This window comes from Vipera berus (assembly GCF_964194415.1).
Source record: "Vipera berus genome assembly, chromosome: 1".
Lineage (NCBI taxonomy): Eukaryota > Metazoa > Chordata > Lepidosauria > Squamata > Viperidae > Vipera > Vipera berus.
In genome coordinates this window covers 42,249,684-42,272,674 of record NC_138202.1, presented here as the reverse complement: position 1 = coordinate 42,272,674, position 22,991 = coordinate 42,249,684, and the positions used below count along the sequence as shown (strand labels likewise).

The 22,991-nt window shown below is 37.4% G+C and overlaps 1 protein-coding gene across 2 annotated transcripts in view; it reads right to left on the bottom strand.

The window, feature by feature from the left end:
* ITPK1 (inositol-tetrakisphosphate 1-kinase) overlaps positions 1–19,537 on the bottom strand; it is a 136,908-nt gene extending 117,371 nt beyond the window's left edge. For both annotated transcript variants that reach the window (XM_081344762.1, XM_081344763.1), the window contains exon 1: positions 18,698–19,537. In XM_081344762.1, the coding sequence (XP_081200888.1) occupies positions 18,698–18,792 (95 nt within the window). In that variant the 5' untranslated portion in view covers positions 18,793–19,537. The remainder of the gene's footprint in view (positions 1–18,697) is intronic.
* Positions 19,538–22,991: the final 3,454 nt, after the last annotated feature.

Sequence of the window (22,991 nt, the reverse complement as noted above, 5' to 3'; positions counted from 1 at the left end):
AGACTCTCTTTTTTCTAAATTCTCATTTGTGGTCCAAGGTTGTTGATTTTAAGAAACAGTACCCTTTAGCATTAGGGGTACTATAACACCTCAACTTAGCTTACTGCTAATATTATTGTTCAGCAATGATGTTTTGTTGCAAACAATATATCAATTCAACTGCTAGATAACTAAATTCATTATAGCAATATTTTTAACCTTAATAGACCGGGAGAAAGGGGGGAGGGAAAGAAAACATTTTTGGAAATCCAATGAAGAACACACATGGGGAGGGGGAAAATCACAAACCAAAGTGTTACCATCCATCAGATTAACCCCATTTAGGCACAATGCTAAATCATAATGTTCTTTTCATAAGAATTATCTGCATCATCACGTATTTTACATATCTCTCCCCCCTATAAAGCATCTGCAAAGTTAACACTACAGAGTAAATAAACTTAAATATCACTTTTGCCCAAAGTCAAATTCAGATCAAAGTTTAGAAAATTATTTCAGTTAATTGTAGTTAAAATTCATCAAAGTTTCAATCTAAATATCACATTGTGCCATAATTTTTAACCAAAGTGGAAACTTCTAGTCTCCTTTTTATTAGCACATTAGATGATAATGGAAAGCAATTAAATCTCAACTTAAAGTCTTAATATGTAGTGAATGCACTGCCTGGTAGAAGCAAGAAAAGAATTTCCATAGACCAACTGATGAAGCCTATCACGGAAAAACAGGATGGTACTCAAATGGGTACTTGATGGCTACAAAGTTTTCAGCATGCCAGTTGCAAACTGAAGAAACTTGGCAACCTCTCACCACAGACTACTTTCAGTGAAGAAACCTCCCACAGATTTTGGGGTTAATTTTGTGAACTTCCTGGGGCTCAAAGCTGCAAGTTGTGGCAAGAGTTTAACCATATTTTCTCTTATCTGTTGGCTAATGCCTGTATGTGTAGACAATGTCTCTTTTTAGCTCAAAGCAGAAAAATGAAAAAAAAACACTACCAAATAAATAATTAAGAGATATAACTTGAGGATTTCTTTCTCCATAGAATAGGGGAAAAAAGCTGTTATAATTTCTATTTAGCAGACATAGGATTTAAGGGTAGCAATATTGCACCTTTCTCAATCCCAGGCAAGGTTACAAAACACTTTTGGGAATTTTAAACAATATTTATGTTCCATTTTACCTTCATTGCTGTTCAGCTGGAACACCTATAAATATACAAGCTGTTAAAATTTTGCATCACAATGGTGCTTACATACTACCAAACCATTCTCCTCCTTTTACACACCATTCACATTTAAGCTGGGCAAATAAGAAAAATGACTACACGTTACCAACACTGAAAAAACATTGGAAAAATAGATAAATTAGCTTTAGCAACAATAAAAAGCAATAGCCTCATTAATTTTGAGTGCAAAAAGCTTTCACGGCCACCTCAGTTGCTCCTAGACTGAAAATTACTCAACTAAAATCATCTCATGTTGACTAAACACGTGTGGGAATTTTGTTGCTCCTGCACATGAGCTACCAGGTTCCTTTTTAGTAGCTAATACTACCTTAGATTCTCAGTTTCTCATAACCATTCAGCTGACTTTGTATACTCCAGACTGTCTTTAATTTGCAGTAGTTAAATCTTCAGCTCTATGTTAAAATCAAACTGCCCTGAGGAATAATTTTAAAAAGGAGTCATTTTGGCCATCAAATGCAACCTCCTCCTCAACGCAGGAATCCATATTAAAGCATCCAAGACACAAATTGACTTCCTCCTCTTAAACGAACCAAATTACGGGAAGCTTTTTCAAAAATTTGACAGATTTGCTTTCTTGCAATTTAAACCCATTGTTCTACATCCTGCACTCTGGAACAAGAGAGAAAGCCTTGACCTTCTTCTATGTAACATCCTTTCAGATATTTGAAAAATGCTGTCATATTCCATCAAGCATAAGCAAGCTAGGCTCTTTCCATTTCTTTTCATAGGTCTTTGTACTTACTCTCCTGATCATCTTGGATGCCCTTCTCTGAACTGTTCTAATTTATTTAAATCCAACTTAAATTGTCATGCCCAGAATCGGGACAATACTCAAGTGTGTGAATGTGTATTAAAAATAGAATGTAATAGAGCAATCACTTCCTGTGATTTAGAAATTATACTTCCGATTATGTAGGCTAAAATTGCTTTTGCTTCTTTGTAGTCACATCATACTGCTAGTTACAATTAGCTATTACTGTAATAATGTTTCTTGCAAATATTATCAGGCTAGGTCAGGGGTAGGCAACCTCGGCTCTTTTATGACTCATGGACTTCAACTCCCAGAATTCCTGAGTCAGCTATGCTGGGCTAGGTAATATTCCCACCCTATAATGGTGCGTTTAATTTTGACTTCCTAATTGACAAACTCTGCAGGTCTCTTCAATGTGTTACTTTCAGCCATTTTCTTTATCAAATTCATTTTGAATTTTGTCTTCTTACATATCAGATTTTTTTTTATAATTCACAAGTTTCTTCATCCAAATCAATCATAGTTCATAAGATTATCATCTGAAAATTTTACTTTTCTGGCCCAATTATATTTATATAATTCAAAATTTTCTCCCCAAATTTAGTAACTATAATATACTGAATTTTAAAGAAGCATTATCCTTATATTTCTACCAAAATACTGTTTTGGACAGTTCTTTTCTATATAAATGTAATGGAGTTCAATAAATTCTAAATGTTATTTTTTTTGATGTGTAAGTCATAATTTGAGGTCCACTGACACTCTTGCTAAAGAAGTTGACACTCTATTTTTCTAGGCAACATAGGAACTTTATTCATTTCTGAAAATTTCCATATCAAATTAATCTATTGATAACCCTTTGGAACCCTATTGATAGCCCTTTGGAACCATCTTCCCACGGAGCTTAGGACTGCCCCCGACCTTCGCTCATTTCGCAGGGATTTGAAAACTTGGCTTTTTGAGCTGTCTGGGCAAGACTGAGGGGTTTTAATTATTTATTAATGGGGTTTTAGTTTAAATTCAGGGACTTAATTTAATTTTAGTTTTAATCAATTTTAACTTTGTATGTATGTATTTTTAATTTTTCCCTGTAAACCGCCCTGAGTCCTACGGGAATAGGGCGGTATACAAGTTTAAATAATAAATAAATAAATAATAAATATCTATAAAAAGTAAGTTAGGTTTCTAGTTTTAAAAGATTTAACAAGTTGTTCTAGTATTTGAAAAAAAGCTGCTGATCCAAGCAAAATTGTTAACAAATCTAATGATAAATATTGCCATTAGATTACATCTGGTAAATCATAATTGTCTCTTTAAGAGAGAATATGTTAAAAAAATCTATCTTCATCATCTATTAATTGATCCGAAGTCAATATCCTCACTTTCATCTAATTTTTCCATGCCACCATTTCTTCAATTTTTAAGGTTAGGCTTCCCCATAATGTCAATTTAGCATGGGAAAAAAGGATACAAACTTTTTTATTAGATATTATATTCCACAGATTTTTAACTGATGTAATTGTTTCCAGAAATACTACTTTCAGTATAATTAGATCCTAATAATAGCCATCCAACCAAAGATACTAAATGTATTCCAAAGTTACCCAAATCGGAAAATTAACAGATTGTTGGTTTCCAGTACTTAATATTTGACAATAGGTAAGCGTGATGATCTAGCTTCTGATTCAAAACACTGAATCCTCCCTCAATAATAAGTTACTGAATTTTCTGTAAATATATTCAGAATCAAAAAAACCCATAAAATCTGTAAACAAAGAATTTATTTGTTGAAACTTCTATATATTTTGCTGAGTTATATAGTTTACTATACAAATACCTAAATATTTAATGGATTCCTCACAAGTATAGAATTGATATTCCTTAAATGGGTGGATAACCACATTTTCATACAGGCAACAATTTCAATTTGGACCAATACAGTATACTAGAGTTTTGTATTTCCTTAGAAATTCATAAAATTATTACAATAAAATCATATAATACCATATAATGAGTCTTTCACTCTAAAGTGAAAGTTAATGGTATGTTAACTGTTTTCTCCTACTCTCCCATTATTTAGAGGAACTAGACAAGGATGTCTACTTTAGTCCTTGGTTTTTAATATCTCTGTGGAACTCTTGGCTCATGCTATTAGACAACCCAGGGAGATTTATGAAGTAGTACATAACTTAGTTGAATACAAATTGTTTTCATTTGCAGGTTTATTAAATTTACATGCCATTCATCTCCCCAATTGAGTGACTCTGGGCAGCTTACAGAATCTAAAAAGATAAATAAAAAAGCAATTACATTTTCAAAACTACGCACATTAAAATTTTAAAGCAATGCAACCCAAACCACACCCAGAACCAACAAGATGGAGAGTGTGGGGGTAAGGTCTTCTTACCCTGTCAACCACATCTAGTAGTGAGTGCCTCCCCCAAGCCAACCAGCAAAATCAAACTTTAATACCCTTCTGGAAGAATGGAAAATTCTTCCCACGGTAGAGATGGAGGCCTCAGACACAACCTGTCCCCCGTTTTTTATGCTGTTCTTGCATCAGTCCCCAGGAAGATGAAGACCATTTCATAGGGTCACCAGGGAGGCCACACTTAATGACCCACCTAGAAGACAACAACTCTCTGCCTACTCACCACCTAATGAGCCTATTCAAATTAGGTGAGATGAGAAATGCAATCAGTCTGGAGAACATATACAGTGTCTCCCTAACCAACTTGCTCAGACTGAAGAAGCTACTTGGATAAGCAGCAGAGTCAAACCAAAAGAAAAGAAATCCAGTTGTCATGACTCAACTGCCAGTGGTGTTATATGTGCTAGGCTGGAGGTTTCCATGTGTGCCACAATGCATTCTGCACTGGCTATAGTTTCCAAATGCTCCTCAAAGGTTGTCCCATGTAGAGTGCATTGCAGTTATCCAACTGAGAAATGACTAGGGCATGGAGTGAGCATGCACAAGGCGCAGATGACATTCCTTTGTTTATTTCTAAACTTCACAGAACTATTCCAGTGTCAGTGCAAAAGAAAAATGCCTTTAGTAAAAGAACGGGATACTCCATTCATCCAGTAGTTACACACTACTGTCATGTTATTATTTTTCTGAAGAGTAAAGCATGACGAGAGCATAATTAGTATGATTTTCCTCATTAATAGTTGGGAATTTGTCATGTTCCCTGAACAGTTGATATATTGAACTTTTAGTTTTATTTTGAAAATAACTCAAGAAGCCCTTTTGGTTTTCTTAGCATATATTCATTAATCTTAACTAGCTATGTATGCTTATCTTCCACGTATCAGCTCCAAACTGTGGGGTTAGTTTTATAGCCTAGCTACTTCTTCTATGGATCCTTTATAGTTTTTAGAACTTTATTAAAATTGTGAGAATCACTCTGTCTGTCCTCCATTTTTTTCTCCTCATTGGAATTGTCTACAATTGTCTATCTAGTACAGGTAGTCCTCATCTTATGACCACACCTGAGCCCAAAATTTCTGTTACTGTGAGAAATTTGTTAAGTGAGTTTTGACCCATTTTATGACCTTTCTTGCCATATTACGTGAATCACTGTGGTTAAGTTAGTAATGTGGTTAAGAGAACCTAGATTCTCCATTGACTCTGCTTGTCAGAAGGTCACAAAAGGCAATCACATGACACTACAACCTTCATAAATGCATGACAGTTATCAAGCATCTGAATTTTGATCATGTGATAACAGGAATTCTGCAATGGATGTAAGTGTGAAAAACTGTCATAAGTCACTTTTTTCAGTGCTGTGGTAACTTTGAACAATCACTAAATGAACTGTTATAAATCAAGGACTACCTGTATCTCCTATTTTTGGAATTTGCACCTAACTTTTCCTGCTCCCATTACTTTTTTCAGCCATAGGATCTTAACACTGATCTGAGTTTATTAAAATCCACTTTTTTGAAGTCAAAATATATATGACTTAGTTTAGTTTCCTTTAAAATCAAGAACTTCAACATTACATGGTCACTTTCCCTCGATGTTGTTGCTACTTCCAATTCTAAAAATAACTCTTCCCTATTGATTAGCATCAAGACAAGTGTAGCTGATTCTTTTAGTCCCCCTTCACTTTCTGAAGGAGAAAATTGTATACAAGAAAAGTCAGTAATTTCCTGGAAGGTTCATCCTTAGTAGAGTTTGTCTTCTAACATATGGTAGGGGAATTAAATTCTCTCATTATTATAGTGGGAGAAAATGAACCATGTCCTGTCTCCATAACTTTAATTTAATTACTCCTTAAGAGTTCTATAAATGCCCTGGTTGCATTCTTATGAGTCAATTAGAGGCCTCCAAACTTAGAATGTACAAAGCATAGAGGCAAACAGTAGACATGCTGATTGTAGCAAAGCAAATAAGTAAAATGACTTTCATTTCCATCTGCCAAACACTCCAGCAGGTTTGGATAACTGAGAAAATAAGAAACAGATTCAGCAACATATGTCTTCTGTATGATTATTGAAGTTATTGTACAGCTTATTTTCTGTATACTGGAGAGGTGTGACAAAGAAAGTAGGAAAACTTATTTCTTTTTAATTTTTGTTTTTATTAAAAAAAATACAAAGGAAGGAAGGATCCAGATAAACAAAAACATACAAGGCATGCATAAATAAATAAATATACATACATAAAAGTTCTGTCTAAGTATTTGAATGAAGAGTAGGGCACAATTTTTACATGAACTTACATTATAGCATCTTATACAGTATTACCTTTCCTTGGTTCTTCCTTCATCTCATGCGCTACAATCAACATACCAAAATGACAAACTCTTATTCAGACACCGTTCTGTACAATGCACAAAATGAGCTGGATCCTACAATATTCTCTAATCTAAGGAGTTAGGAAAACACAATACCATATTTTCCGGCGTATAAGACGACTGGGCATATAAGACGACTGGGCGTATAAGACGACCCCCTACATTTCCTGTTAAATTATAGGGTTTGGGCTATACTCGCCATATAAGACTACCCCTCTTCCAACGCACACCAAATAAAAATTAAAAAACATCAGATTTGATTTTAATATGGTAATTTTAATTCAAATGCTTATGACATGCAGGTACTTAGTAGGAAAACTGTCACTTATAAACATAAGGCTGTTTGTCATCAAACATGTAAACATAAAACAGTGCAAGTGGATTAAACTTTTCCTAATTCACTCTAAAGCTTTCCCTGCGCAGACCAAATGGGAGATCCGCTCCAGGTTTTTCAGCCAGCCCGCCCAGTTCCTGAGTCAAATGCTGCATTCCCCACCTGCCTTTCAAGTTGGGATAGACTGCAGCTGCTCTTCAACTTTAGAAGGAAAGACGCCCAGACCCCAGCCTGTAAAAAATCACAGACTGCAGCTTCTTCTCCAATTGGTCCCGCTTTCCCTGCGCAGACCAAATGGGAGATCCGCTCCAGGTTTTCCAGCCAGCCCTGTCCCTAAAGTTTCAGCACCCGGCGTATAAGACGTCCCCTGACTTTTGAGAAGATTTTCATGGGTTAAAAAGTCGTCTTTATACGCCAGAAAATACGGTAATTAGCTGATAAACCTGAACAGTTTCTGTACTTCCCCCCCAATGAGTCTAGATACTTAACAGAAAATTAACAGAAGAAAGCAATCAAGAGCCTGAAATATACACCCTTGCTTGTTGATCTCTTTTTTTCAATTTGGATTATTCTTGTATCCTAATGCTATCAAGTTTTAAACTTGGCACAAATGAAATTAAATGCTCTGAATGTTCTATATCTATCAGAGGTAAGGAAAACCAAGGCAACTGTCTCTTTGTCGATAACAAGTATTATTGGGAGAGTTAGTCAATAAAATAATATTAGACTGTTACTTTTTAACTTTAAGGAAGAAAATATATGACAGGAAAAGGGTTATGTGCCAGATCTCCCATGAAACAATGCCCTTTGTGCAACTGTGTACATTGAGGGCAACAGACTAATAAGGAAATAACTGCTTCAGAGTAAGCAGAAAAGAGCAATGAGCATGATGAGAGCAAAGTTACTAAGTTTTGCTTGCGCCATAGTTTCCTGTTACTACAATGCAGTAGTAACGTTGGAAGACTGAATGGAGTCATTAAAATTGTAGTCAATTTTTCCTTAATAGGAAACAGAGAACTATGTACCAATTTATTTAGTGCCACTGAATAACAATACTATTTATTTTCTTCAATGAATGGAAACTATTGATTTGGGTGTTGCCAAATTTGTTTCACTTGCTGGAAGCACTATTGTTTTACCTATAGAACTGAGACAAGGTTTAAGATAAATATGAAACTGCTATGATCTAATATTTTTAATTTATTAAATAAAGATCCTATCCTTATAAATGCAAAGATTCTCAGGGTACAATAGTATCCATATAATAGTAACAAGCACACATTTATTTTGACCTATCTATACAGATCAATGGACATAAGATGCAAGAGAAAAACAAGAGCTAATAGTGGCCAATAGTCCAGCAATGGAAATTTAGAGAACTTGAATTGTAGCTAATATATTACTGCAGGCTAATTCTGCTGACAGCTGACTGCCAGCAGTTCGGCAGTTCAATTCTCACCAGCTCAAGGTTGACTCAGCCTTCCATCCTTGCGAGGTCGCTAAAATTAGGACCCAGGGCGAAATGGGCTGACTCTGTAAACTGCTTAGAGAGGGCTGTAAAGCACTATGAAGTGGTATATTCCTCTACATTAAACTTTCTCCCTCTCTTTTCTTTTTTGCTTTGATAAAGATGAAAGCTATGACTCATCCTACCAAGCTGGCATACAACTCAATACAAGCAATATCTCCAAATTGAGCTGCTGGTGCTACCTTTCCTTGCTTTGGGAATTTTGGCCACTGAATACTAAACAGTGTATGATAGGTAAAGGTAAAGGTTCCCCTGCACATGCGTGCTAGTCGTTTCCAACTCTAGGGGCCAGTACTCATCTCCGTTTCAAAGCCGAAGAGCCACCGCTTGTCCGAGGACGTCTCCGTGGTCATGTGGCCGGCATGACTAGACGCCAAAGGCACACGGAACGCTGTTACCTTCCCACCGTAGTGGTCCCTATTTTTCTACTTGCATTTTTACGTGCTTTTGAACGGCTAGGTTGGCAGAAACTGGGACGAGTAACAGGCGCTCACTCTGTCACGCGGCACTCGGGATTTGACCCACCAAACTGCCAACCTTCTGATCGACAAGCTCAGCATCCTAACCCACTGAGCCACCGCGTCCCTTAAACAGTGTATGATACACAGTCCCAAAATACATCTCATGAAACTCCAGTTATTCTGGGTGCGTTGAAGATGATGTGCTCTGAAAAATCAACTAAGCACAAAAATAAGTTTTGGGAACTAAATTATTACTTTGACTCAGTCATATGGCACATAATAAATATTTCATAATATATTTTGTCTTATAATTTTATAATTGGACTAATCATTTACTAGCATGTTGATAAATGACAAGATTAGACATGACAGGGTCAATCTTGGATACTCCTCAAACATAAGAATGTCATTAACCATGAAGAACTGCACTGTCATTCCCACTTTTGAAAAGAATAAAATTTGCCTTTCATTTATGCAGAAAAATTAAAATATTTAAAGCAATAGACCAATCAATCTTCAGCTACTTTATTCCGAAACAGATCTAGCAACTTGTTTTCCCTGCCCCACGATGTGGATAAAAAAAATCAGTCATATTATTTCAAAAACAGAATATCCAAGTATATCTAGCTGTCAATTTGATTAATGAACTCCTGTTCGACAGCTGCTGGATTAGCTAAATAATTACAGTCTCACCTAATTTTTTTCATGCATAGTGGAGCTATCCCAAAGGGCACCTGCTTGTCAACTTCACAAGCAGCAGATAACTTCTGAGGTTTCATAGAGACATAAAACTGATATGCGTCACTTTAGCCGCTGTTTATCCATGCTCTATAGAATATACCACAACCTAATGTGTGTGCATAGCACGCTAAACCATAAACTACTATCAGCCACACTGACAAGCAATACACTAAACCATAAACAAATCATGCTTTGACTTAGCGTGTGTATGAACCAAGTTAAAGACTTAATGGGACATAAAAGTTACAGCATGTGCTCAATTCTTTTCAGAAAGTTATATACAGGCAGTCCTCAATTTACAACCATTCAACTAGCAACAATTTGCAGTTACATTGAAAAAGTGACATGATAAATCCTCACACTTATGACCATTGCGGCATTCATAGTCATGATCAAAACTTGGTTGCTTGGCTACTGGCATGCATTTATAATGGTCGTAGTATCCTGGAGTCATATGATCACAATTTGCAACTTTCCCAGTCAGCTTCCGACAAGCAAAGTCAATGGGAAAAGTCAGATTGGCTTAACAATTGCGTGATTCACATAAAAATTGTAGCAATTCGCATAACAACTGTTGCAAAAAAGGTCATAAAATCACACGCAACTCACTTAGTAACTGTTTTGTTTAGCAATGGAAAATCTGGTCCCAATTGTGGTTGTAGGTCGAGGACAATCTGTTTTGCATATTGCATAAATATTGTACTAGGAAAGGTGGAAATGAGGCACATGTCCACCCTTAGCTACAGCAATTGCTGGATGTTAAAAAATTAATTCATAGAATTTTAGGTTCCCCAAAATGATATTAGCTCTGACAATTTGGTAAAGAAATAATGCCTTGAAAAATATTAAACAAGAAATCATACAGTAGTATTTTTAATTTAGTTTAGAAGACTGATATATACCATACCCTATCCTAGCATAAAATTTCATTTCCCATAATTCCCAAGTCATTTAGGGCACCAACTTGGGGAATACTGATACACTGTTAGCATTCGAGTCACCTGTCTGAGATTTTTAGAAAATCAAGTTTAACACAAAAACACTAAGTTCTGGACAATGCATAATGCCAACATCTCACTTTCTCACTTTTGTCAATAAAATGCCATATGTTCTCTTATTAGCTAAAAATATTAAAGAATGATACAATAATGGCTTTCAAAAGTTGTCTGTGGGCTTTAACTTTAAATATAACAGTAGAACATTCCAGCCAATGTCTTTTATTTTTACAAACTATTAATGATTTCTAGCTGTTCTGAAGTCACATAGGAAACAATGTCTACTGAATCAGACCACAGGTCCAGAAGTTCATTATTGGTCCTGCCAATCTGTCTGATTTGCTGATTTCCAGGTCTGCTGGACTACCATTCCCATCTCCTTTCACTAATGCTGGATGTATGGGCATGGTCTACTGTATCTTGGGGACATCTGATTGAAAAACTGCTTATGCACAGATCAGCAATGGTTTCCTAAATTTTCAGACAGGACCCATTCCTAACCAATGACACAAGTTGACCTTGGGTTTTTAAATATATGTTTTACCACATAGTCCTGGCATATGTTTCTGCTAACAGAACACTCATCAACCTGATGTCCATGTAAACTAATTAGCTGACATAATGACAAGTAAGAAATATTTAGTTTCCACTGATCAATCACTAATTTCAGGAGAAACTGGTAGAATATAAGCTTTCTTTCAAAAGTATTGGTTGCATGTACAGGCATTACATTCAATGTAGGCTTTTTCATGTTGAGTTGTTAATAGTAGGAAAAAAATCAAGGACAATTGTATTCAATTTATTTATCAAACACTGCATAAAATATGCAAGTCAGTCAAATCATAACTGCAGGTCATCTTCCATGTGTACTTGTAAAAAACTGTGGCAATCAAAGACAAAATCTATGATCCTCTTTCTCTGCAGCAGGAGCTATTCTGTCATTTTATAAGTGACATACTTTAGTACCCCAGAGACTATCCTTAAAATGTACACTATTTCTGCAAAATATTTCCTACTAATAGTACCCCAAAATTACACAAAAAACAAAAAATAGTTTTCCTTTTCAAAAACTGTTCTTACAAGAATAGATAGCTGTCTCTCACTTAATTTTTTTATTGTCCTTAATAAGACTAAAACATAGTAACATTTTAAGTAATGTTTTGTTAGGGCAAATTTATTTTCTCACAGTCCGAGCGCTCTATATACCATAAAATGTCTGTTTGATAAATAAAACAAGGGCTACAAGAATCAACACCCCCTATAGCACATTTGTATTTTCCTTCTTACATGAAATCTTTCTAAGAATTTCAAAATGCAAAGCCCCGCTATCTTAATAATAATTCAGTATTTGTATTAGCTTAAAAGGTACTAAATATGTAAGAAACAAATCCTATGAGGCCACTGCTTGTTGAAATATTTAATGAATAAATGAGAACAGATTGGGGTCATGCGCCATATTATACCAAAACTTTAAAAAAAAGTCTTTCAAGGCCTAGTATAATGTACGAATCACATGTGTATAGGTAGTCCTCTTCACAGGACTGTATTGGAGCCTGTTCATTATGGGTCATGACAGCTGTTAAGTGGGATGGCCTTGCTTTGACAATGCACACCCGCTGCTGTTCGATGAGGCCGCTAAACACACAAGTCATTAAGCTGAGCACAGGGTGCCTCAAGGTGGGGAAGGTCCTGGGAGACCTAGCGTAGGCCCAGGCCTGCCTGCTCTCGGCCTCTCAAGGCCTCCACAAGGGCTATTAGAATATTACAAGGAATAATAATAGAATCTTAAAAGTATAATTAGAGATTCTTTCTCCTGTCTTATATCAAAGAAAATCAAGGCAAGGCAATCTTGAGGGTTTTTTTCTTGCTCACTCCTCCCTTCAGGTTAATTTAAGCTAGGTTTTAGGAAATGGATGTTGAACGTCTTCAAGACCATCTCCATACTCCTTTGCATATAATGACACCCCTACTCACACCTTCATTTAACTGTCTTGCCTTTTTCCCAGTGACAAAAACTCCAAAAACCTATTTCTTGACCAGTTTTCTTTGTGCTTCTGTCTATCTAATAGTAATCCAAATAATCATCTATGAATTTGCCTACTCAGAAAGCATGTTTCTGTGTGAAGAGACAGGCAGAAATAGGTGACGTTCAATGGGGAAAAAAAGAACAGCTTAGGTAAGCATTTTAGGAGATGATTTACAGATAACAAAACAATTAGCTTCCCTACATATACAGATTCTCTTTTGTAATGCCATCTTGCATTCCAATTATGTTGTTGCTTCTATTTAGAAAATATGCAATAATGAATGAATATGGCAAAGACTATATTCTAGAGGTAACTCAAGCTACAATCTCCCTTCCCCAGTTCTGTTTATCTATTTAAATAATCAGGTCAATTGGAACTACACACACGCATACAGGAATCACAGAATGCATAAACTAGCTTGGCGAAAAAATGGAAACATGAATGGAAAGAAAATCACCATTGTCATGAATTAAATGAAGAGACTACCATGTAAGAAGATCGTCTAAGACATTGAAAAGAACCCCAGTAAATTTTTCCTGACTAGAAAACATTGCAAATTTTAGAATTATGATCTTAGTGCTTTCTATGAAGCTTAGCTAATCAAGATACCAACACATTTATTAGAATTCATTCCTGGCTTTAATACAAAAATTGAACAAACCAAATCAACATCTAGAATAAGATTTCTCAGGATTTAAAAACTTCATTAGAACATAGTTGTTTATCCCTTCTACTGAAAATATCTGATTAACAAAGCAGTATGCCCTTAAATGTGCTTAATATTAACTTTGGAATCTAAAGTAAACTCTTAGTTGGCACTAGGCAAAGATCTAACAAAGAACTATTAAAACTATTAGAAATAGTGTTCCCTCCTTGTTTTATCATTTCAATGGCACTTTTCAATATTAAAATTTTATCATTTTTATCTCTATAGTTTTTGGCCTGCTTGTTCCTATAAAATGAGTTGTGCGATTTAGCAAAAAATTTGGGCACAAAGTAACTTTAAAAATGGTTTTCTTATATCACATTTATAAGAATATTATAACTACCATGAAAACTTCAAGACTGTTGAGTAAGATAAAATTACAACAAATGGGATTTTATCCATGCATAGTAGTATACAAATTTGTCTATTACATCTGAAGTCTGCTAAACCAATGTTCATTAAATCTAGGGCAATGTGTCAAAGATGACACACAATAATACTTTGAGTGACATACCAGCATTCACCAACACCCAACAACTATTCTGATTTTATTAAGATGCCATTTCAATAGCTACACAATTATTCAACCTTCAATATAAAGTCTTGTTTCTTTTTTATTATTTCAAGCATAAAAACTAGAAATAATTTTCCAATGGAAACAGGACCAAATAAAATCTTTCTTTAAAACAATTTACATTGCCATTTCAACCAGATTCATTTTTCCTCCATCTATTTTTCCTATTGTGAGAAATAGTATTTTTATTTGCACTTACTAGATTTTCTGCACTATCATCATAAAGGTAAAGGTAAAGGTTCCCCCACACATGCGTGCTAGTCGTTTCCAACTCTAGGGGCCGCTGCTCATCTCCGTTTCAAAGCAGAAGAGCCAGCGCTTGTCCAAGGACGTCTCCGTGGTCATGTGGCCAGCATGACTAGATGCCAAAGGCGCACGGAACGCTGTTACCTTCCCACCGTAGTGGTCCCTATTTTTCTACTTGCATTTTTACGTGCTTTCTGCTATGTTGGCAGAAACTGGGAGTAACAGGCGCTCACTCTGTTACGCGGCACTCGGGATTCGACCCGCCAAACTGCTGACCTTCTGATCGACAAGCTCAGCGTCCTAACCCACTGAGCCACCGCGTCCCTAATCATCTTTATAGTTACAATTCATTCAAATACTTGATTTTAAAAAAGGGATTCTTTCAAATTATAATGCATTATTGACTTCCCATTGCTCAACTATAAAAAAGATAGAAAAACCCTTTCCTTTTTCTTTTATACATTTTAAGTTCTATTATTCTCGACTATTTTTGGCTATATAGCTATTCTCGAAATCATTCATCTCCTGCTTAATACATACAGATGTATTCATAATTTATAGTAAAAAATATTTGTTAGATTTAGATATACTGAATGGGTTTTAATTTTGTTAATACAAATAAACATATCTGGAAGTACTAACAATCAAAATTATGTCTGGATAAAATCCATACAGCTTCAGTTATTATCTGTAGTAAATGTACATTTGCTGCTGGTTTTAAACAAACAATTTTGATTTGCAGAATTTAGCTGATCAAGAAAGATAACAATTTTAGAAAAAAGCAACAACTACCAATGATGGGTTATCATAAATAATACCAGCTTTGTTTAATAACTGTTTGGCACTTTGTCACTTAGATGACATGGGAGGTACAGAAATATAATAAAAAAAAACTATTTTTCAATCTTCACAACTTTAAAATGCATGAACTTCAACTCCCAGAATTCTCTAGCTAGCATGTTGACTATTGGAACTGTCAGAGTTGAAGTTCACACATCTTAAAGTTGTCAAGACTGAGAAACGCTGATCTACAGAACTAAAGAAAAAAATAAGATGTTGTGAAATATCACACTAATATTATTTAATAAATCAAAATCAGAAAATCTTGTAGGATAACTGGTTGGCAAAGGAATACTAAGGGAAAATAAAGATGTAGGGAAACTAAATTTCATTTTGTTTTCATTTTTAATCCGTGCTGTAATATATACTTTTTGAGATGAGTCTCAGGAATAGTACCATTGAGAGGGCACTGAGGCTATATAAACCAAATACTTACAAAAAATTGGAGTTCAAATTAAAGCACACAAAGATTCTGTTTCAATATCTCCTATGAATAAAAGCTCATAATTTCTTAAAATAATTGATCCCACTATTCAAATCCTTTATTAAGAAACATTTTCTAAAATTAAAAAAATCTGCCTTCCTACAATTTAGGATCATTAGTCCACCATCTGCTGGGAAGACAGAGGAGGAGTTTGGACCTTTCATGTAATTTTTCTTCAGCTAGACCAGGGGTCAGCAACCTGAAACAGTGAAAGAGCCACTCGGAACCGGTTCCCTCACAAAAGGAAAAACTGGGAGCCGCAAAAAATGTGTGCACATGCGCGTACATACGCACATGCGCAGAACAGGGTTTGACTGAAGAGTGGAGCCAAGGCGAGATATGCACCTACTCTGCATATTTGAATTGATTGGTTGAACTTTTTTACTCCCACTTTTTTTTGGGGGGACTGCACATGGCAGAGGACTGGGAGCCGCATGTGGCTCCGGAGCCGCAGGTTGCAGACCTGTGAGCTAGACTATTCCTGTAACAACCTCCCTCAAACTTCTTTTCTTAAAGTTACACACACACAGTTTCCGCAAACCTTCCTACTGACCTTAATCTATTCAGATTAATTTGAATCTTCTTAAAGTGTTTTGCCCAAAACTGAACACAGTATTCTAGGTTATATCAACAAGTATAGAGTAAAATATTTTCTATTAATTGGAAAGTACATTTTGCAGTCTAATGTCAAGTACACCTTTTATCACAGCATTCAGCTTAAAATTTCAAGCTCTTTAATAAACGTTCTGTTGCTGATAAGTAATCTAATTGTGTATTAGATTTCCCTCCCACCAAAACAAAAAAATTCTAAGGTTTAAGAGAGGCAAGTGCTATTTTCAGTTAATTTCTTCAAATTGTTTTTAAGTTTGATATTTTCTAGGGTAGTTATACTATCCCATTTCTAGTAATCTGCAAATGTTATAAGCATACATTTCAGTTTCTCTTCCATGTCATTAATATACAGAAATAGGCCCCAAATCCAAGCCTGTTCTTGTTGTGTCCTCCAGTTTGAAACATGAATCAGACATAAGCACTTTTTGAATGCCAATATTTTAGGGAGACTAACAAGCTGGAAGGATGTTTGTCTCTTCTTTTACTTTCCCTCATAAAACAAACATTTATAAATTCAAATACATTCATCTCCTGCTTAACACATACAGATGTATTCATAATTTATAGTAAAAAATATTTGTTAGATTTAGATATACTGAATGGGTTTTAATTTTGTTAATACAAATAAACATATCTGGAAGTACTAACAATCAAAATTATGTCTGGATAAAATCCATACAGCTTCAGTTATTATCTGTAGTAAATGTACATTTGCTGCTGGTTTTAAACAAACAATTTTGATTTGCAGAATTTAGCTGATCAAAAAAGATAACAATTTCAGAAAAAAGCAACAACTACCAATGATGGGTTATCATAAATAATACCAGCTTTGTTTAATAACTGTTTGGCACTTTGTCACTTAGATGACATGGGAGGTACAGAAATATAATAAAAAAAACTTACACATGGAGACAGTCAGAAATTTCCCAAATATCCTATTAACACTACTATCTGTAAGAGGATGATTCTATGAAAAATCTCAAGAGCTTTTGCTATATAGCAAAACAACTAGCTCATTCATCCAACCCCAATAAGTCCCAACCAGAAACAAAAATCTTTCTTAGTTTTATAATTACCGTAACAAGGTCTGAAAGCTTGAACTCAAAATAGCCTAACAGAGCCAGAGGGAGGATGGGAAAGAGCATGGATTGAACATGGATTTTGAGTTTTGTAGTATTTAATTGAAAAAAATGCTGATCTTTAGACCTATCTTATAATTCAGGCATATGATTTTAGTACTGCACTTAGAAGGAAAAGAAAAATATCATTAAAAGGATGCATGGTATCTTTTAAAAAAGAAGCAAAACTGAGGGGGGGAGAGATATGTGTAAACAATTGTACAATGTTTCTTCAAAAACAGTTCTATGGAAAGCCTAACTTTCCAATTTGTTTACTGATTCTTTCAAAGTGAAGGAACCTGCTTTTATGGATCAATTTATGATATAGTATTTTAGCCTGGCAAGGAAAATTAAAAAATAGCAAAGAAAAAAAAGGTGGCTATAAATTTCCTCAGTATATTATTTCAAACACGCACTGCCTGCAATGCACTTTACATTACTCCTAAAGCTTCACATTATACAGGTAGTCCTCGACTTACAACAGTTCATCTAGTGACTGTTCAAAGTTACAACAGTGCTGAAAAAAGTCGTGTGACTGTTTTTCACATGACTGTTGCAGCATTTCCACAGTCATGTGATCAAAATTCAGTTGCAAATGACTCATATTTATGACAGTTGCAGTGTCCCAGGGCAACATGGTCCCCTTTTGCAACCTTCTGCCAAGCAAAGTCAATGGGGAAGCCAGGTTCACTTAATACCCATATTACTAACTTAACAATTGTGGTGATTCACTTAACAATTGCGGCAAGAAAGGTCATAAAATGGGGCAAAATTCACTTAACAAACGTTTCACTTGGCAACAGAAATTTTGGGCTCAATCGTGGACATAAGTGGACTGACTACCTGATAGGTCCATCAAGTGAAACCAATGAAACTGAAAGCTTTTCACACTCTCCCTGGATCTTTTCCTTAATAATCTGGCATTTTTCACACTGCTGAATGCCCCAAGTGACAAATCATTTAAGTTTTCCAGGCAACCTACTTCAAAACTATGCTGGCTGGCGATTATGGTAGTCCAAAACATTAACCCAGGTGGAATTTATGCACACTTTGATACCTTAGCCATGTTTTTTTTTACAGCACCCCGAGTCTCACAGCTGGGTGGCATTGAAATGTGTTAAATATTTGTCCAAGACAGAAGCAGAAGTTGAAATTCCAACTTTCCGAGCCCTGGAAAAAAGGGCAGTGAGAAATACACCCGCCAGCAGCTAATCTAAGATTCCAATCCTTACCTGCAAAGATCTGCAAAGGCTTGGAAATTGAGCTTCTTGATCTTCTTCTCGCTCAGCCAATACCCAACCCTTTTCCCTTTCAAGAAGGTCTGCATCGTGTTGCCACTTCAGCAGAGCATGCCGTTCTTCGGAAAAGAGAAGAATCAGGAAGGACACCCTCCTCCCCGCCGCTGGCCAAGGATGCCGACACCTACTCCGAAGTAATTATTACGGCCGTTAAAGAGGGCACCCTTTCAAGTTTCCAAAAAAAAAAAAGAAAGAAAAAAGCCTCGAACTAGGAAAAAAGCCAAGAGGGGCCCCAGCTCTTCAGCATTTCACCCAGAGGCGGCTGCGGCGGAAAGCAACGGCGAGCCTCGGCCGAAGCGGAGAGGTAAGGATGGAAGAAGAGAAGAGGAACCTCTCAGCAGCCATCCGGAAACTTCCTCGCGCCACCGACCGGCATGGCCGAGGCGAAGGAGCGAGCGGAGGGAGGGAGGGCGGGCGGGATAGCAGCAGCAGCGAGTTCGGTGCAACCTTTTTCTGCAGGCCCTCCGAGAGACACGGCGAATCCGGAAAGGTTCCGAGCACCGGCGGAGCTGGGGGTGGGGAAGCTTTCCCTTCCTCTGCCCGGGCGAGGGAATAGATAGGAGGTAGCGACGGCACGGCCGCTTAGGCTTTTCCTTGGGAGAACCGTCGAGACTGAAGCGAAGGCGGCGGCGGCGGCGGCGGCACTTGAGAGTTTATAACCCGGAGCCCCGGCTGGGTTGGGTTGGGCTGGGTTGGGCGATGAAAGGGGCGAATCGAAGTGGCTCGCCCGCTCAACTCCTTCCTCCGGAGCTCTCGCCGCCTTTCACAGCTCCATTTGCCCGCTATTCTCTGCCGCCTCGACTTCCTCCTCCTCCTCCTCCTCCTCCCGCCTCCGCCGCTGCCGCCGGTCTCCACCTCCGACACCGAGGGGAGGGGGCTGGAGAACACACCCTCCTCGCTGCCGCTGCTATGGCAGCCGCGTGCGGAGGCGCTTGCCCGCGAAAGGCACCGCCGCCTCTCCTGCGCAGGAGCGGCGACTCGTCCCTTGTTGTAATCTCCCGTGAGGAAGCTGTGTGTGTGTGTGTGTGTGTGTGTGTGTGTGTGTGTGTGTGTGTGTGGTGGGGGAGATCGAAGTTGCCTGCCAGGTTTTGGAGGCTGCAGGGAGCGAGGTTGTTTTCCAACCTTAGGAACTTGAAGATGCGTGGACTTCAACTCCCAGCTGGCTGGGGAATTCTGGGAGTTGAAGTCCACGCATCTTCAAGTTCCTAAGGTTGGGAAACGCTGCCTTATTGTAATCTCCGTGAGGAAGCTGTGTGTGTGTATGTGTGTGTGTGTGGTGGGGAGGGGGGAAATCGAAGTTGCCTGCCAGGTTTTGGAGGCTGCAGGGGAGCGAGGTTGTGGATTTCGGCGAGCTGATCCCTTGGCGTGCTGCTCCGCTTCCTCGGAAGCAAGCCCCGCGGGATAACGCGGCTTACTCCCGTGTCAATAAACGGCCTTTATTAAAAAAAAAAAAACACCCGCGCTGCTCCCTGGGCGTCCGCTTGGAGTGCTACCAAGCTAAAGGCGTGAGGCAGCTGTTCCACGAAATCTTCCATTAAGACGTTTTATTTGGAAAAACAAAAAAAAAAGGAAAGGAGGTGGAGGAAAACCGGGGAGAAAAGACGGAAAGTCTCCCCAAGAAGGATGGACTCATCTGGACCCTTGGACCAGCTGGGTCAATTGGGCAAACAAAAACCTGGTATGGAAGGGGAAAAAATGGGGTGCCTTCTCTAATTCCCCCCCCTTTTTTAGATTGGACTGGAGATTCAGGTTCCCTACTCCCTTTTTGTGTACTGTAAGAGATCTGTTTGTGTTGATACCATTGCAAGTAAGAGCTTTCTAATAAAATCCAGAAAAGTCATCCTTCCATCATTTTCTGAAAACGAGGTAAAGCGGCAGAGAACTCAACCTTGAATTCCCTTTCCTTCTAAAACTATGCAGGGACACCACAAGTGGGTAGCATTGTCAGGCATATGGCTATAGGCTAAGGATCTGACCATTTATTGCCTTTTGGCCCTAGGGAAGAGCAAAAACAAGGAGAAGAGAAAAATATGCAAATATGGTTGTGCTTTGTCTTTGCTTCTTGTCTTTCCTCCTTCCATTCCGTGCACACACTTTTTAAAGTTTTGGGCATTACATAAAACAATCTTCTCTGAAAATGAATGTCATTCAGTAGCTTTGGAGTAGAGTAGACCAGCGTTTTCCAACCTTAGGAACTTGAAGATGCGTGGACTTCAACTCCCAGAATTCCCCAGCCAGCTATGCTGGCTGGGGAATTCTGGGAGTTGAAGTCCACGCATCTTCAAGTTCCTAAGGTTGGAAAACGCTGGAGTAGACTATATAAATCTTCACATCCTGGTTGGAGGTCTGTAGTCCAAGACACTTGAAGGGCACTATGATGGACAAGTCAGATTACAACTGACTTTAGATATCATTACAAATCGTCATTTGCTTAAATATGGCTTAATAGATAATAATTGGCTGATTTCCTACAACAAGCTAAGTAATTACAGTAGCTGGCTGCACACAATTGAGTATGTCAAAAGTAAACTCATCATATTATGACTAAATTTGATGTGTGACTCCAACCAGAAGGAAATTAGAACACACAATTATGCCAGAGCTGATGAATTTGGTATAAATCCCAATTCCAGATCTCCAAAACAATGGTTATTTTGAGGTGAAACACTATAACAAAAGAAAACTTGCCTCAAATGCAAGTACCCAGCGGGATAAAATGGTGACTGTGTAGCCAACAGACTCCCAGCATTATCATTTAAGGTATCATATAACACAGAATGCTGTTCTTATGTCATTTGGCCAGGCCACGTGTATCTAGGACCTTGGACTTTCTAGCCACATTTGCTGGGTGGAGGGAACAATCCTATAATAGTTATTATCTGCTGTATTATATAATGTAAGCAGAAGGCAGCTATTGTAAAAGCATATAATTTTGCAAAGCCTTTCTATTACACCATTCTTTTATTTATTTGAAAATATATGCTTGGAGTAGGCCCAAAGCCAAAAATAAGCATATGCTCAAAGTTAATTCAGAATGAATTGTTGGGATTTTTTTGAAGCCACAATTATCAAACAGTAGTTAGTATGATGAACTAACAATTTTTGCTTAACCATAGTTTTCGTTTGTGGACATACATTTTTCAGCCAAGCCTATCTAAACATATTCTCTCTTCATGTTTCTTGGGCAAAATGTATAAGAGGGTAATAAATACAGACCACACTCACATGATAGAATAAGAGAGTGCAAAAATATGCAAAGCCTTTTTAGACAGTCATATGCAGTTTTCAAAACACTTGCAAATGCTAGTCAGTGGTGGAACATGTACTTGGGTTTCAATCTCATTAAATTGAAATGACTGAAACATTTACATAATGACAAAGGCCTTTCCAATCAAAGAAATATTGCCAATCATAATAGATAATACTGGTTCAATAGGGAGATAAACGTAGCTTCTTATTAGGGTTAGTGGACAAATATTAGCGTACTCTATAATTCTTGTTTTCTGAACATATGCACAAACTGAAATCAGCCATCTAATTTTCCCAATTGTGAGATGCATTTTGCAAAGAAAAAAAATGAGAAAGCTAGATTTTAAAGGATCAAAAATTGAGATAAGGATTGGAGGAAGAAACATCAATAATCTTTGATATACCGTACTTTGATGGTACAACTCTCAGAAACCAAAGATGGCCCCTGGAACATCTGATCAAGGAAATCAAAGAAGAAAGTGAGAATTTTGGCTTCTTTCTGAACATCAAAAAGACCAAGCTTAAGATCACTGCAAGGAATGGAAACATCAAAACAGAAACTAGTGATGAAGAGAGAGAATGCGTGGAAAAAATCATTTTCCTAGGATGGCAGATTGCTCAAAGTGGTGAATGCAGTCCAGAAATAAAATGTCGGATTGCACTGCATGATGAACATGAGCTGAATGTGGAAAAGCAAGGACATCAGCGTGGAAACCAAATGTAATGTGTTCCCCATAGCCACCTGTGGTTGTGAAAGTTGGACCTTAAAAAAGTAAGACAGGAAGAAAATGAACTTGTTTGAACTGAGGGGCTGGAGAAGGCTCCTGTGTATTCCTTAGACAGCAAAGGTGACTAACTAGCAAGTAGTGGAGTGCATAACATCAGACATGTAACTGGAAGGCAAAATCACAAAACTGTGTCTCACTTATTTTGGCCATGTCATGCGGGGAAATTCACTGGAGAGAGGAAGAGTTAGTGA